This window comes from Leucopleurus acutus (genome assembly GCF_964270905.1).
Source record: "Leucopleurus acutus genome assembly, chromosome: 12".
NCBI classification, from domain to species: Eukaryota; Metazoa; Chordata; class Mammalia; order Artiodactyla; family Delphinidae; genus Leucopleurus; species Leucopleurus acutus.
In genome coordinates this window covers 17896274-17913115 of record NC_139154.1, presented here as the reverse complement: position 1 = coordinate 17913115, position 16842 = coordinate 17896274, and the positions used below count along the sequence as shown (strand labels likewise).

General features: G+C 46.6%; 1 protein-coding gene across 4 annotated transcripts in view; it reads left to right on the top strand.

Annotated features, from left to right (window-relative positions):
- The window catches only part of TMEM131 (transmembrane protein 131), a 193555-nt gene that overhangs the window by 167100 nt on the left and 9613 nt on the right, over positions 1–16842 (top strand). For all 4 annotated transcript variants that reach the window (XM_082851816.1, XM_082851815.1, XM_082851814.1 and 1 more), the window contains 2 exons: positions 9760–9935; positions 12583–12710. In XM_082851816.1, coding sequence (XP_082707942.1) covers positions 9760–9935; positions 12583–12710 — 304 coding nt within the window. The remainder of the gene's footprint in view (positions 1–9759; positions 9936–12582; positions 12711–16842) is intronic.

Genomic DNA, 16842 nt, shown 5'->3' with positions numbered 1-16842 from the left:
TGATTGGCGTTGCGCTGACCCTGTTTGCAGGGGGGAAGCCCAGTCTAAGAAGGGTTACGTCAGGCAGACACAGGAGCCAAGCGCAGGCCCAACCCGAACCCTCAGCTCGCAGCTGCACGACGCCACCTCCTCCACAAGGAGGAGCAGCATTTGAGTAGGTAATTGGTGCGACCCAGTACCCAGGGAGGTGGGTGGGTGGGACCCAGCTCCGCAGAGTATACGAGGGCACGTGTTGCACAGGCGCGTGGACGCAGAGGGATTGGTAGCTTCTGAGGCCAAAGGGGAAGCGGTAGGGTAGAAACAGAAGGTAGAGGAAGTCTGGAATGATCAGACCTCAGATAGCTGAGATTTCTGTAGGCTGGGAGTCCATAGGACATGGGAATTGGATTTGCAGAGCAGTCTCTCGGGCAACATCGGGGACCCAGCTGAGGGTCACTGTGGCCTCCCTCACGCTTGTGCCGTTCTTCTCCATTGACTGTGCAGCCCACGGGTGAAGAGTGAACACGGGGTGGTTGGAGCCCTGCAGGGCAAGGACAGCAGAGAGACCGGGGCTGAGAACGTCGTGGGGCGTTGGCAGGAGAACAATGGGCGTGCCACGCTGTGCGGAATTAGCAGGACCTTAACACAGAAGGAGGCTCACCGACAGGGAGAATGGACAAGTCAAGGGCCGGGGCTCCAACAAGTCAAGTTACAGGGATGATGGAAGCAAGGGAATGAGAGGAGACCAAGGTGTGAAAAGGAGGCGTGAGGGTTTAGGGTTTGGGAGAAAAAGCAGTTCCGCGCAGTAACAGGCCCTCAGGTGCAGCCTGGAAGTGAGGTGTGGGGGTGTAACGGAAATAAAGCCCGTTAGCACCAGCGAGGCCTTTATACAACACTCGAGAGCCACCTTTGTTGGAATTCAGGTTTTCAGAAAGGTATACGATGACGTGCCATGAGATCAATGAGAACATGAAAGCAGCTTCATGTCAGTTCAGTTCAGTTGTGCCACCAAAAGAGGTTTTGTTTCTAAGTGAGTTGGGAGAGAAAGCTTTGAAAGCCTTCGGGATTTCAGAGTGACTGATAGAGATTGTCATCCCTACCTGTACCAGGCCAGGGCCTGGATGATGGGAGCTTGAGAGTCCAAAGTGTCCATGAGTCACTGCCAGGCTCCTCAGTGAACACTGCGGGGTGTGCAGGCTCCACTGTCGAGGCTGGGCAGAGTGTGTGTAGAGGGTCCTAGGGGTGCAGATCTGATGCGTCACCCCTCCTGCCTCTGGGCCGCCCACCAAGGGAACAGACAGACTGGATTTAGAGCTGAAACGAAAATCCACTGTAAACACTCCTCACTGCAAAGCAGGGCATCTGCTAGGTCCTGGTGGAGCCCGGCGCTTGGCTGGTAAGCTTTCTGCACCCTCCTCTATTACTGTGTACAGCCCCACAGGCCAAGGTAGTTAGCACTTGGAGTGAAGTTAACCTGATTCGCCCAACAAAGGCAGAGACGCTGGACGAGAGTGAGCAGAGAGAAGGGCTAGCGTAGGCTCTGGGGAAGCAGGCCCTCTGGGGTCAGCTTGCCACCGGGACAGGAAGTACGGTGGCTGCCCCTACATAGAGGAGCCCTCCCCACCCCGCCCTGGAAGAGAGGGTATTGGGTAAGTGTTTTGAGGCCTTGCTGCCCAGAGTTGAAGTCCAGGGATCAGCAATAGTGACGTAACTTGAGAGCTTTTAGAAATGTCGAATCTTGGGCCCCAACCCAGACTGCCGAATCAGATTCTCTATTTAACAGTATCTGCAGGAGATTGGGATAACCTGTGTTGAGCCATTACACTAGGGGAATGTAACCAATGAATGTTTTTGGGGGGTGGTTTGGGGCTGGGCCCATCTAGTAGGTTTTTTGTTTTTGTTTTATTCAAACAGTCACAAAAAATATAATCTTCCTCATCAGTTCACTCAGTCCCATGTAATTAATTTTTTTTCATCTTGATCTTTTGTTAGCACTTTTATGAGTTCATCAGTTTTCCATTATAGTTCTGAAAATGCTTATTCGTTCAGTTCAGCAGTATAGTCAGTTACCAGAAACCTGTACTTGTCAGAGTCTTTTCCATGAATTCTTTGAAGATGAAACCCTCTTATAGGAACATTTTTGCAAAAGCAGCAGAGTACACCCAGAACTGTCTGTAAATGACAAAAGACCTAAATGACCACGGTTAAAGATTTGATGAAAGTTCATAATAATGCAATTGACAAGGAAATTTAGTTATTTCTGAGATATACATTTTAAAGTAATAACTAGAAATATGACTTATAACATTATACCAGAACAGATAAGATTTTTAGGAATTTCATGTAATGTCCATCTAGTGGGTTTTTGGGCAGCTGGGAGTTGCCCTTAAAGATAGTGGAGAGAAATGCCTAAATGGGAAGACAGAAGCTATCCTTTCCCAGCATTGAGTTGTATTAAGTTTGCTCTAGAATATCCATGATATTTTATTTCTAGAATAAAGAAATCCAAAATCTAATCGAACATAATACTTCTGTGAAAACCCTAAATAACTGAACTCTCTATGCTGCATAAGGTTATGGTTGCACAGCCTTTTTGTCTCAGTCCCGTGTACCTTATTCTGCTTAGTGCTTCAGAAGGTATGTACAGCCTCCTAATGTACAAGGAAAACTAGAACAAAAGAGAATATGGGTCTGCCCGCAAATTCATAGGTAATTCCTTTCCTGGGATAGATGTAAATTTTTTTCACTTAATAAAAATTCTTTTCTACCTTCTAGTGGGCTAAACCAGTATCTTCACTACCTAAGCACGGAACTTAATATGACAAAATAAGACGGTAATTGCTACTGATTTTTGAAAACAATATTTACTTTAGCTTAAAGAACTCCTGAAGAGTTCCTTCATATGCCACCTTTTGGTATGTTTCAGGTTATCATACTCATATTGACGTATCATTTCAGAACCAGTAGGGAGACGTAAACTTACATGACCAGTACTGACCCAAATAAATCGTATGTTGGTCTGTACTGTTTATTGGCCTCACTTAGACCTTTTAACCAGGCAGAAGATGAGGAGAAAGACAGATTCCTGTCGGAACGGATGATCCTCCAGAGCTTCTTCCGAACCTTCAGTCAGGTGTACCTGTCATTGCCTGGCTTAGGTTCACAGCTGCCGGGCACTGCACACGTTCAGAGAAACCATTTGCTAGTAATTGAAATGGTCTTGAAGTAGTTCTTTTGGGTGGGCCTTAAGTGAAACGATTTAAAGTTGGAGAGACACAACCAAAGCAACTTGCCCCAAACTAGCGATTACAAATTCCTTTATTCGCTTCTTAGTGAAGACAAAAGAGTAACTGAGTGAGTCGGGCATATTCTTTAAATGGATAATTCGTATTTTGCCTACTTTTAAAACGATTAGTGGTGGTTTAAAGGATTAAAGCACATGTAAAACAGTGAATCAAAGACAGAAAGTGGTTTTCGATGTTTTATCTGTTTGCTTTTAATTGTGGTGCTATCTCAACAAAAACCTAGAATAAAGTTTGTTGTTACCATTCAGTGTTAAATTGAGCTGCAAATTTCCTGGCGGCTGAGGCCAAAGGGAAACATCCTTATATAGTTCTGCAGGAAAAGGAGGCAGGAGAGTTCATCTGAAAAACCAGACTTCGCTGGCATTGAAGTCCCGCTGAGGAATCTGAGGACACTGGGTGATAGACTGGGCGTTGTGTCTTTGTTGCAGAGAGAACGGGAATGTTCTTCACACACATGCTTTATGTTGGTCGTGTAACATTGAACCTTAACTCCCCACCGCATCATGCCTCCTAGACGTACGCTCAGCCTCACCCACACACACAGCATCTGTGGGGCCTGTGGGTGTATATACAGTCACTTGTGGTTGGATTATCTCATAAGGGTCAGAGCATCACTGTTAGGTGAAGATGGCGGACCCGTCAGCAGCAGGTGGTGTGGTGCTCGGTCGCACACACTTAGCAGCCTGCCTCGTGTTCTTGTACCCGCTGGGGGTAGCTCCCAGGGGTCCTGCAGGTGGGGACAGATGGTTTTTGTCAATAAAGAGTTTTGAATCCACTCAACTGTTAGGAAATATATACTTAATTAGGCCTTAAAGTAATGAAGAAACTATTTCATTCTGACCATTTTTAAGAGCATCCACCAACCGGATACCTCATTTTGAGGAGAGCTGACCCTGTCATCTCACCGAGATGCAGTAGCTGCAGAAAGTAGCCCCTGTCCGAGTTGGGTGGCAGGGCTTCACACTCACCCACTGAGTCCTGATGAGTGCTTGTCACCTGTCAGCAGTGTGAGGTGGGTTTTGGGGCCCACTTTCTAACTTGCACCTCTTGTTTTCTCTCAGGCCTCCTACCCCAGAAGCACACACACAATGAGCAATAAAGTACCACTCTCACAGTCGCCAGTTAGGCATCCATAACCTCTCCACCACCTTCCTGCCCATGATGGAACTTAGGTAGAGAAGAAGCTTATGCAGAGTCCAAGCGGGACTTCCTGCTTCCCTTCCAGGTCTGAAACTTCGTAACAGAACTTGTGTGTTTGGGAATGGCAGCTTGAGATAGATGGTTAGGGCTTCGGAAGGCACCCCAGGTTTACTTTTCCAGCCAGCCGTGGCCAACCCTTCTTGGGGGGGAAGGATGCACAGGGCCACCAGGCCTCTTCTTACCCCCTGGAGTCAGGACATGAAGACCTGGGCAAGAAAGCTTGTCACATAAGCGCACTGGCCAGCCTCTCATGGTCATTGTCATATCCTTAGCAGGCTTATCTTCTAATTTCTAGTTCATTGTTGATGATTAGAATTTAACCTGTCAAATGACTTTCCTCACTTTCTCTAATTTGGGCATTCAAATTATGTATCTCTAGAAGTATCAGTAGCCTAGGAGCCATAGATCATATACAGAAAAAATTTTTCAGTGGTAGCTATGTTAAAAAGAAGTCTGTGTATTCATGGATTGCAAAAAGCAGCCAGTTTTCTAAAGTATGTCAAAAGCCATAAAAATAAAATAATGCACGTGCATCCTTTGAAAGCCAGTAAGCTCATATCTGGAAATGTAACATCAGGAGATGATCTCACATACCTCATGTTTTATAATAGTGAAAATTGGAAACTAAGTGTCTAAGAACAGGGGATTTGTAATTAATGCAGCCTGTCATTTAAGGTAATTATGCCTGGAGTGTCTGTGTTATAAGGACAGGAGATCATTGTCAACTTCCCTGAACTATGATCCTTTTGTTTGTTTTTCAGTGAGTGGAACAGGGTGGCCCAGTGGTCAGTTGTGAGGTAGACATTTGTAAATCTCCCATTTTTCACGGACGGACAAGAGGTTAGAATGAGAGATCCAGTCTTTGGCATGTTGAGAAAAAAGTTGGAATAGAGTTTGGAAGGGTGGCTTTCAGGCCAAATGGACCTTTTACTTGCAAAAGAAAAAAAATGTGTTTAGCTTCTTAGAAGTAAACAACACTTGATGTGTTCTGAAGGATTAATGTACTTGGCAAGGATTCGTACCCACGCCATGAACATGCCATGACTTGGTCACATGTGACCTCTTGGGGACTTTTTGCTTTTAAATTTCAGTGAGACATACACTTTTTTTTTTTTTTTTTTTTTTTTTACTTTTAAGGTAATTATAGATTCACATGCAGTTGCAAATAATAATGCGGAGAGATCCCTTGTACCTTTTACCCAATTTCCCCCAATAACATGTTGCAAAACTGCAGTACAGCATCACAACCAGGATACTGATGTTGATGCAGTCAAGACACAGGGATCCCTTATGGACCCTTTTCTAGCCACACTCGCTTCCCTCCCACTCCCCCCCTCCCCCCAGCCTAAACCCCGGAGGAGGTTTAATCATTTCTCCAGTCTTATAATTTTGTCACTTCAAGAGTGTTGTGTAAATGGAGTGAAGTGTGATTCTGGATTGAAACCTGGGTAAGTTGTCATGAAGGATTGAGATGGAGAAGCTTCTGGACTTGGGGCAGCAAGTCTCAGAGCAGGTCATGCTGTTGGTGTATTTCACTGTTCCGAAAGGCCCAAAACTCACTTCTGCGGCTCAGCAGACACTGGCTCTGAGCACTTGCTGCATGCAGGGCCTTGTAAGGCACTGAGGATGGAGAGCTCAGTGCGGCCTAATCTCTGCCCTTCAGGTGCTAAGACTGTACAAGGAATAGAGCCTAGGGGTGAGTGTTGATCGCAGCAGGTCAGCTAGCAGCCTCAGCCAGGAGTCTGCTCGCCGATGGTGGGGGGGGGGGGGGGGGGTGGGTAGACGTAGGGTGAGTGGCCTCCGGGACAGTTTATCCAGGCAGTGGTGTGAAGCCTGAGGAACCTGTCATTCATGTTGCGTATATTTCTCCTTTGGTCACTGCTGGAAACATACTCTGAGTTTACTAAGCTGCTTCTCCCTTCAGCTTGTACCGTCTTTACTTGGATGGGTTAATTTTCTATTACTGATCATGCATCAGTTAAGTCATGATTCCCATAAGGCTAGGAGACCTCCAGTCTCCTCCACTGTGTATTGAGTTAATTTATCTTTGAGAGGGCAGTCTCCCTCAGAATTCTATTCCCACTTCCCAGGTTCCTACTCTTGCTTCTGTGCCCAGCAACAGCACGGGGGTGTGAACTGGTAGCTTGGCCTCTGGAAACTGAATGTTCCACGATGGGCCAAGGGCTAAGGAAGGGCTCGGGACAAGGCTAGAGCAGACTTGGAGAGATAGATGGGTCCAGACTGTAAAGGAGTTTGAACGTTATCCTATAGAAAACAGCGAGAATCAAGTTTTTGTATTTAAGAAGTGTTTCAAAAGGAAAGTAATGCTGTTGGCAGGGTGGAAGGTATTAGGAGAGACGACAGGAAGATGGGGCCGTTACAGTAGGCCAGGCACAGGGCAAGTCCTGAGCTGAGGAAGTGGCAGTGGGAGTGAGGTAAGAAAGGAATTAGAGGTCTTAGAGGTAGAATCCATTTGAGTGACTACTTGATGGTGGAATTGGGCTCTTTGGATCATTTCATCCAGGTGGCTCGGAATTGCCCAAATTCTACTCTACTTCAGGTACCTTTCCTCCTGAGACTCCCACGGGATATACACACACAGAGGTCACGAGAAACCGGAAACAAGGCAGCCGATCCTGTGCCTGCAGTGCCCAGCTCAGGTCTCATAAATCTGTGTGGAATTTACAGCCCAAGCCAAGGATTCTGAGATCAGCCCTACATTCCAGTCCCCAGGAGGGCTTGTTGACACCGATTGCCGGGTGCCCCCACCCCGGGTTTGGTTCAGTACACCTAGAGAGGGGCCTGAGAATTTGCATTTCCAACAAGTTCCTAGGTGTTGCTGATTCTGCTGGTCTGGGAAAACACTTTAAGAACCGGGAGCCCTGAGGAAGAGTAGAGACCCGTGGGAACAAGCTTGCCAGCAGCAAGAGGGAGACACGCCACCCCGAGCGTGCAGCCTCGCAGGGAGCAGGGACTGCTTACGGGTACATGTGGGCCTGTCCTCCGTCTGATCCACTCAGATCATTAGTCCTTCCTCTAGGGAAGGGGCACTCTCTCCTCTCCCACCAACTTTTGAACTTGGGAATAGAAGCAGCAGAAGAAACCATACATGACAGTGAGGTAGCCACTAGCCTGGGTGATGGACTGATGCTGATACTCTGGAGCCGTGATCCTCAGCCTGGCTGCATAGTGGGTCCACCAGAGGAGCTTGTTAAAAATATACCCACGTCCAGGTCCCACCGAGAACCACTTAATCAGAATCTCGCGGGGTGGAGCCTTGAACAGTGTTCGTTAAAAGCTTCCTAGGTTGTTCTAAGGTGCAAGAACCATTATTTTAGACTGAGAACCCAAAGATGTTTCTAGGTTGTTTAACTCAGTTTGGGACATTTTAGATTTGAATTGCTTATGTCAAATTAATTAAAGTTCAGCCCCAAAGGAGAATATGAAAGGAAAGGGAAGAAGTTCCAAGGGCAGATTTCCAGGGAACACCAGCAATGAAGCCAGGTGTCAGAAGAATCACAGTACCGGAAGAGGGTGATGATGTTGGGCTCCAGCAGGGACAGGGAGGCGGATAATCCAAAGAGTCCAGTGGAACCGAGAGGTCTTGTAGAATGAGAAGTGCTAGAGGTCACCCGCACTGACAGTTGGGCTGCTGTCAAAATCACATTCTATAAGGTGCTAGGGACAGACGTCCACGGGCAGCATGTTAAGAAGTCAGAAAAAAAAAAAAAAGTCAGTAAAAGATGGGGATTTGGAGGTCAAAGTGTAAACTACTCTTTCATGAAATAAGATTTTTTTAACTAACTGCTGGTTTGCTGTTTCCTTTTCTCCTTTATTTGTACATCTGTGGCTTCAAAATTTGAGTCCAGTTTTTTTTTTTTAATCACTTCCAGATCTTTTCTATTTATCAAGGAGGTTTCAGGTTATTGTGAATACAGATTATTTATACAGATAATGCCTCTCGTCCAGTGAACCTGAGCATGATAAAAAGGTATAATTTCAGGTGGGAAATGCATCGCATGGGGGTTAATGTCAGCCATGCGGGAAAATTTGAAGCGCTTTCAGCATGAACCGCTAGACACTCAGACTCCGAAATCCGAGGGCTCTCAGGGCCAGAGCAGGACAGGTCCTTCCCTTCTGCCGCAGACAAGAGGGCTCTTGGCGTTATGTTATTGGTGTTCACTGCAGTGTTCCCAGGACACGCCACACTGCCTGGGAAACGGCAGGCACTCGAATGTGTCGAGGGTTGTTTTCTCATCTGTCTTGGGAACATCCACATCTTTTAAAATAATAGGACTTCCTCGGCAGTCTAATGGTTAAGACTCTGTGCTTCCAATGCAGGGGACGTGGGTTCGATTCCTGGTAGGGGAGCTAAGATCCCACATGCCACGTGGCCAAAAATAATAATAATAATAAAAAATATAAAATGCTAAGGTTGAAAAAATTAAAATAAAATAATAGGCTTTTCGTAGTTCTGTTTTACCCTCTGTCCATATATAACATTAGCTGGTACTTATATGCCTGGTACTGTCCTAAGGGCTTCATGTAATTCCTCATCACAACACTGTGAGGTCGTCTCCCCCAGTCTGCAGATGAGAGGCCAAGGTCACACTGCTAGTTAGGGAAGAACCAGGATTTGGACCCAGCTACCGGGGTTCTCAGCACCCTGCAAGTGACATACATGCAGCTCATCCCGTGCCGCCTTCAGGCTCCCATCTCCAGAAAGATTTGAAAGGATCTCTGGTTTTCATGTCTGTGACTTTTCAAAGCTACATCACCCTCCGGGATATAAAAAAGTACAGGTGACCCTTGAACAACAAGGGTTTGACCTGCACGGGTCCACTTACACATGGATTTTTTTTTTTTTTCAGCAGTAGAGACTGCAGTACTACACGGTCCGTGGTTGGTTGAACCTGAGGGTACAGAGGGGCCAACTATAAGTTATACACCGATTAACCCCCTGCAGTTCAAGGGTCAGCTGTCTTCTGAGAGACGTACAGATTTGTCACAACTAGTGGGTTTGCCAAAGCTCATGGAACTGTACACTTAAAATGGGTGTATCTTCTTGCATATAACTCAAGCCTCGAGAAAGCTGATTTTTTAAATATTCTAATAGAAAAGCCAAACATGATTTCAAAAGCTTTAGAGAAGAACTGAAGTAGAGAAAGAAACAGTTATTAATCAGGGTTCAGTCTCTCCAAAAAAAGTTTTAATGGCTTTGTTTTCCAAGCTGTTTAAAAATCAAGTGTCATTTTACATTCATTGTCATCCCCAGGGAAAGGAAAGCCTCTTCAGCGCAAGGTAAAACCACCTAAAAAGCAAGAGGAAAAGGAGAAGAAGGGAAAGGGAAAGGCCCAGGAAGACGAGCTGAAGGACTCCTTGGCCGACGACGACAGCTCCTCCACCACCACAGAGACCTCCAACCCAGACACAGACCCGCTCCTCAAGGAGGTAGGACGGCCCCGTAGAGCAGGGTTCACACACAGTGAATGTGCTGTGTTCAACACGCGCACACGTTCTGAGGCCTAGTGCTCAAGAGTGCACAGACACGCCCAGGCAGTCACTCCCCTGCAGAAGCTCCACAGCGCTGGGCGTGAGTATCTTCACTTCCCCTGGGAACAAATTAGGAAGCCTGCTAATAAGGTGAAATAGTTAGAAACTGGAAACACAGCTTGAAAGTTAGGGACCATCTAGAATAGTAACGACTCTGGCTCATGCAAATTGTTTCAGATTTTAAGTATCAAAAGAGGATGAGGAGGGGCTTCCCTGGTGGCGCAGTGGTTGGGAGTCCGCCTGCCGATGCAGGGGACACGGGTTCGTGCCCCGGTCCGGGAAGATCCCACATGCCGCAGAGCGGCTAGGCCTGTGAGCCATGGCCGCTGAGCCTGCGCGTCCGGAGCCTGTGCTCCACAACAGGAGAGGCCACAACAGTGAGAGGCCTGCGTACCGCAAAAAAAAAAAAAAAAAAAAAAGAGGATGAGGAGGAATTCTGTCACTTTGATGGATTATATTGGCCGTGTCCTGTCGGATCACCGCTGCTACAGCGGGCCCTGGGAGCAGGTAGAGCAGGGACTGTGACCTCTGGCCCGGGCACCCACCCAGCGCACGCCGGGAGGCCGCCTCACTCCCCATCCTCTGCTCCCGGGGGTGGGGAGGTCACGAGCATCAGGGGTAACACAGCAAAATGTGCAGACACCGTGGCCATGAGATAAATGGAGGCTAATGTTACTGTTGTGACTGTGTCAGGGAGTGTGAGTTATAAGTGGTATGCAGAAAAGTGAGGGCGTACTTCTGTTCTGGCATTTCTATTTTTAAATAACTGTATTTCAAATTTGAAATGATCCCAATAGAGCCTTTAATATTGTAGAGCAGAATTCTTTCTCAGTCATAATCTAGTGGCTTAAAAAATCATTTCTTAAAGATATCCAGCAGTGTCGTCCACATATATTAATTTTTAAAATAAAATTTACACGTGACACTTTCTGGCCAGCCGCCCTCCCCTGTGCATCCCTGACGTTTGGCGGGTGCTCTGGGCCAAATATCAGGGATGGGGCTGGCGTTGTGTCCCGTATCTCCTCTGTGACAGATGACTGCAGAGGAGCAGAATGCCAGCTACTGGTCCTCAAGTGGGGTCCCAGCCGTCTCTGATATGAATAAGCGTTTGGAAAGCGTTCTCAGCACAGACTTGCTCCACAACTTTGCCCCACTTCCTTTCTGCCTTTCCGGCATTTTCCTAACCACTCCTCAGTGGCCCCTCTCCAGCAGACCCCCTCTGTGCACCCACTGGCATCATCCTCCCTTCTCTGCTGTTGGTTTTCTCCTGGTTGTCCCATCTCCTGCCCGGTCATTTGCTTCCTTACAGACACAGCTCAGGACTGGCGGCCTCCGTGCCTGTTACCCTTCTCCCGGCCGAGCAGTCTGTATGCCTCCCCCTCAGCACTCCTGCGTAGAGTTCATGTGCTCTTGTCTCTTTGTGACTGATCTCTTTGCCAGTTTTGCGCATTTTCTTCCAAAGTGGATTTCAGTCTTGGGAGGTCATTTTCTCTTGGATGTATGTCTTTTCCAGCCCTATTCTACCCATGCATTCAGCAGATACATGTTGAGTACCTGAGTGCTGGGTGCTTGAGAAGCAGCCGTGGACGAAAGAACCAGGTTCCTGTCCTGTAGGGGCTCACGGTCCACAGAGTTCCGGAAATACTGCACGACTCAGAAGAGTCTCAAAAGGTGTATGTGCAGGAGGCTGTTTTACCCTTTCTCTGCAGTTAAATAGATGGGTCTGTGTGACCTGTTAAAATCCAGGCTGCCAGAACCGTGCAGCCGGATGCTGTCGGGTGGACGCTCATCTGCCCTGTGTCGGGAGCTCCCCCCATACCCACAGCTCTGCCCTTCGGCCGGGTATGTCTTCCCCCGATTGGCCCTATGCACCCTGAACACAGAACCAGGTTTCTGTTTTCTTCATTTCCCATTTGTGCTGCGTGTGGTCCTTCTGCACATGAGCGGTGCACGCCCGCTCCACAGGCGGCTCCCGGGCAGGGTCACCAGTGCCTGAACGATACCTGCCCTGTTTAGAGACAAGCCCCCTGTGCTCACGCCTGGGTGTTGCGGCAGCATCACCTTACTCTGAAACGCACGGTATGGTCTCCGTGCTCAACTGGTCGAGGACCCAGGGGCAGCACTGCTCTGAGATGCAGCTGGGCTGTGGCCTTCTCAGGCCACAACGCCAGTCGTGTGTAACTCTGTATTGTGGTCCCGAGTTAACTTTTCTTGTACAAAAGGCAAGGTTTTGCTCCCCAGTGCCTAAAAACAAGAAGCTACCCGTCTGTTGCTACCACTGTCAGCACCCACCCCAGTCAGGATATAAGTTAAAGTGACGTTCGTTATAACTCACACTCACCAAAACATAATTTATAGTAAGTCAGAGACTGAAAAATTGACAGACCCACAATAAAGAGAGGTTTGAAGAAAGGAGCTGATCATTCTTATTCATGTGATGTGTGTATCTACTACATGTTTGGTTCTGTGTCTCTGCCTTCAGACAGCACTATATCAGGCATTTTTGTTAATCCTTCTCAGCAGTTGTGTCCATTTTTTTTTATAGGATACAGAAAAGCAAAAGGGAAAACAAGCCATGCCTGAAAAACATGAAAATGAAATGTCTCAAGTGAAACAGAAAAGCAAAAAACTCTTAAATGTTAAGAAAGAAATCCCAACAGATGTGAAACCCAGGTAAGAAAAATGAGTTCAGAGAAATGAGGTATGTAAAAGAAGGTACTGGTGAGAACCAGGTAATATTTTCATTTGCTTGGTTGGTTTTTAGGGGGGTTTTGGCAACAAAAGCTGCATCCCTCATGACGTTCCTAGGGGGGTTTTCCTAATGCCCAGTGTTCACTGTTGCTGGTGAGGGACAGCCACATGCTTCTGATGTCAGAAGTATAAAAGGCAGAGTTAAAGCTACTTGTGAAAATAGAGGAGGAAAATGTAGGTTGGTGATCTGTTCCCAGGCAGAGAGCCGTTTCACTTCTGCACAGAGATGGCCTTGGTGGTTTAGCCGCAGGTACGAGCATAACTTCTTTCAGCTAGAGCCCTGGTCTGCTCACTAACCCAGAGCTGCCGTTGGGGTCTAGAATTCTGTGCTGTACAACTTGGGAGGACTTACTCTTAACCTTAAAAAAAACAGTGCTCAGGGCAGATGTGACTACCGGACAGTTCTACCATGAAGTAGCTCCCGTCCAGTTCCCGTGGGGCAGGTCCTGTGGGCCTCACAGGGAGGGCGACCTGCAGGATGTTTCCCCGGGTCAGTGAATGAGTTGAACTCTTGGGTTATTCGTTACCAAGCTTACTTCGTACTTTCACTAAGCTTTGGGTCTGTCTAGTAAACTACTCCTAGTTTCAGTGTGGTTATTGATGCCCTTTCTAGCTCAGCATATAAAAGGCCATCTGCGTGGAAGCCAGTATTTGCCTTCTTGTGTGGTAAGTGGCCGTCGACCCAGGAAGTTGAGGGAATTAGGTATAAATTGATAAAGGAAGACATTTATCATTAGAATTGCCCTTAGCTTTGCGGGTCTGTTCTTACTCTGATTCTAGGAATAAAACTTGAGCTCTGCAGAAACATCAGTAAGCTAGACTCTGTCCCTGGGTTATACAGCTTAACTCGACAGGGGCCGTCTGTTCTGTAGAACCAGAAGCTAATAAGAAATTAGTGATTACTGCAGTAAAATTTAACCTTGTCCCTGAATTTATGCAATAACACAGGATATGGCAGTGATTAGTAACAGAGTATTTATACCTAAAAGTTACCCTTTTGTGCAAAATGTCAGTTTAAGTGACCTAACCCCACGATTCGTTGAGAACGGTCTGACCCAGTTAGAAGCAATGTCAAGTGGAGTAATGGCTGATGCACGTGAGGCTCCCGAGACTGAGTCTCCGCCTGAGGTCCTTTGGTGCTAGTGTTCTGCCACCCAGGACAGGAATCAACCCTCGTCCAGGGACTAGGGATGATTCTTCTAGACCTTTCTCAGGCTTAGTTGACTGATCAGATGTTTTAAAGTAAATGAGGCTAAAAACCCCAAATTATGAAAAACCCTAGTTTCTACAAATGCTGAGATTTTGTGAGAATGGACAGTTATGCTATCATTCTTATCATAAATTTTAAAACCCAGCTTCTAAGAATTACCTTAGTGAAACCATTTCGTAGGTGGCTGTCCCCAGATCTGCCGTTTCTTCTCCTTGATGCCTGAGGGCAGTATTTCTAAGACAGATCGTGTGTACATGTTAATCCTCTCGTCCCTCTTCCATTGATTTCTGTCATATTCTGATTTTTTTATGAAATAACTTAGCCATTAGCAGATTTGACTTTGCAAGTTTGTAAACGACTCCACTTGATGCCCCCTGACTTTGCAGGGATGTTGAGTTTGCTGGTAAACCCAAGGCCAGAGCTGCCCGCTCTCCAGCCCCTGTTAGGAGGCAGTTAGAGTGGTTAACTCATGTCCTTTTGATGTATAGTTAACAGAGAAATCATTACCAGAAGACAGTTTAAGCAACGTGCTCTAAATTGTCTTTTGTAACTGGAGAAATCTATATCAACCCTGGTCTTCTCACCTCCTGTATCTAATCTCTTTAAACTCACTGATCTTGTTTTGTGTTTTTCTGAATTCAGGGATAAAAGTATTGAGTCAGAATCTTTTAGTACCTCAGTCAAATTCAGAGTTCAAGACCTTTTTTAATAACCAGAAAGGTGGCCTCTGAATAGAGCCATCTGCTGTCCCCACTCGGGAGTGACAGCAAGTGCCCTGTGCTATCCCGCGCTGGTCCCGCCCCAGTGACACCCGACGTTCCTGTCACCTAAGAAGTGCTCTCAGCGTGTTATATGTGATTCCACGTATCTGAAGGAAATAGGTGCACACTTTTTAAAAAGATATTAATAAGGCATATATTATGACTTTCTTTTGGAAGATTTACCTGGTGGGGAAAAAGCATTTATATATCAGTTGGCCAAAAAGCTGATGTTCTAATAGTAAAATCTGTGGGTTAAGCTCACATTCACTTTATCAAAGATTAGTCTTTAAATATTATCAATGTTGTTGGAACATTATATTATATCACCTCCAGGCCAGAAGACCCAAATCCTTAAATGCTGAAGAATTCATTTTCCTATAAGTAAGTGGTAGTAAGCCAGAGGAATGGCTCCCACGTGGTCTTTGCCTGTGTAGCCCCATCCTCCCTAACTCTGAAGAGTTGACTTCAAAACAACCACTAGGATTGTGGGGCAGAGGGTTACAGGGCAGAGATCTGGTCTCCCCTTTTTTTCCAGCTTATACGCTGTAGAAGTGGGTCTGTAGACCTCCAGAAGGCTGTATTTTAGGTCAGAGATGCCAGGGAGTGAGAGATGTCGGACACTAAAAGGACTTCAGGAGACCGGGAAAGGCGCAGGGCCCCCTGGTTTAGGATACCAGCTATCCATTGACTCTTTTGTTTTCTGTTTATCAATGTATGTTTACATGACTTAAACGTAATCATCTAAAATAAGCAAAACGTGCTACAGAATCACTGCGCCCTCTGTCAGAGCCTGCTTGCGCAGCGCACACACCGGCCTCCAGGCCCTCGGCTCTGGGAAAGCCTCACGCTGCCCTCAGCTCTCTGCCTCCCCTCTTCCCCCAGACGGGGGCGTGGACCGAGTATGACACTCATGAGCGTGCGTCAGCATCCCAGCTAGCTTTCTGTTCTGCTCTCTTCCAAGGAATCACCTAAATTAAGTTGGCCCTTATCCCTTTTATTCAGAAGCCTTAAAAAAGGCTTCTTGGTGGAGCTCATCTGGTCTAACTTAGGAAAGGATGAGTCAGCAAAAGTAGTTGTCTGGCACCTCTTTCCTTAAAAACCAACCAACTCCACAGTGGTGCAGAGTGAAGCTTTGTATAGACAGTCCCCAGCCCCACACTTATAAACGACTTGCTTACAAACAGTTCACACCCACCCAGCTCCACCACCACCACTACCAGAGGTCTGGGTGTCTCTGTCAGGGGAGCCTTTGTTTTTTAAAAGGTGGCGTTTTTAAATAACCCTGTCAGTCAGAAGCAGAAGGGCAGATGATTTCTAAAACTGCAGCGTTAATAGTCTCGCCCGTAAACGGTGGATTTTTTCACGTCAGTTTGTTATCCCACCGAAAATTCTACTTATGTGGCTTAACCGAACCCTTCGAACTTTTGGCTAGCTCTTACACTAATTCCAAATATACTAACACTTTACTATAGAAAAATTGTGAAATATAAAGAAACAAAAGAATGAAAACGACCTTTGACCTCCTACCTTATAAAATGTTTGTGAAGAGCCTCTGTCAAAATTCATCTGTGTCACAGGCCTACTGGAGAACAGACTCGAGGACACGGGGAGGGGGAAGGGTGAGCCATGACAAAGAGAGAGTGGCATGGACATACATACACTACCAAACGTAAAATACATAGCTAGTGGGAAGCAGCCGCACAGCACAGGGAGATCAGCTCGGTGCTTTGTGACCACCTAGAGGGGTGGGATAGGGAGGGTGGGAGGGAGGGAGACACGAGAGGGAAGAGATATGGGAACACATGTACATGTATAACTGATTCACTTTGTTATAAAGCAGAAACTAACACACCATTGTAAAGCAGTTATACTCCAATAAAGATGTTTAAAAAAAAAAGCTATACATTTAAAAAAAAATTTATCTGTTTATGAAGTCATGCTTCATGTACTGTTTTGTCATCTGCTTACCTTCTTTGCAGGGTGGGGTGGGGGGGGCGTGCCGGTGCTGGTGGTGCCGTTGGATCTGGAAAGCCTGACCCGTTCTGACCTTTGCACTCTGGTGTGGACCAGCGTGGTCTGTGCC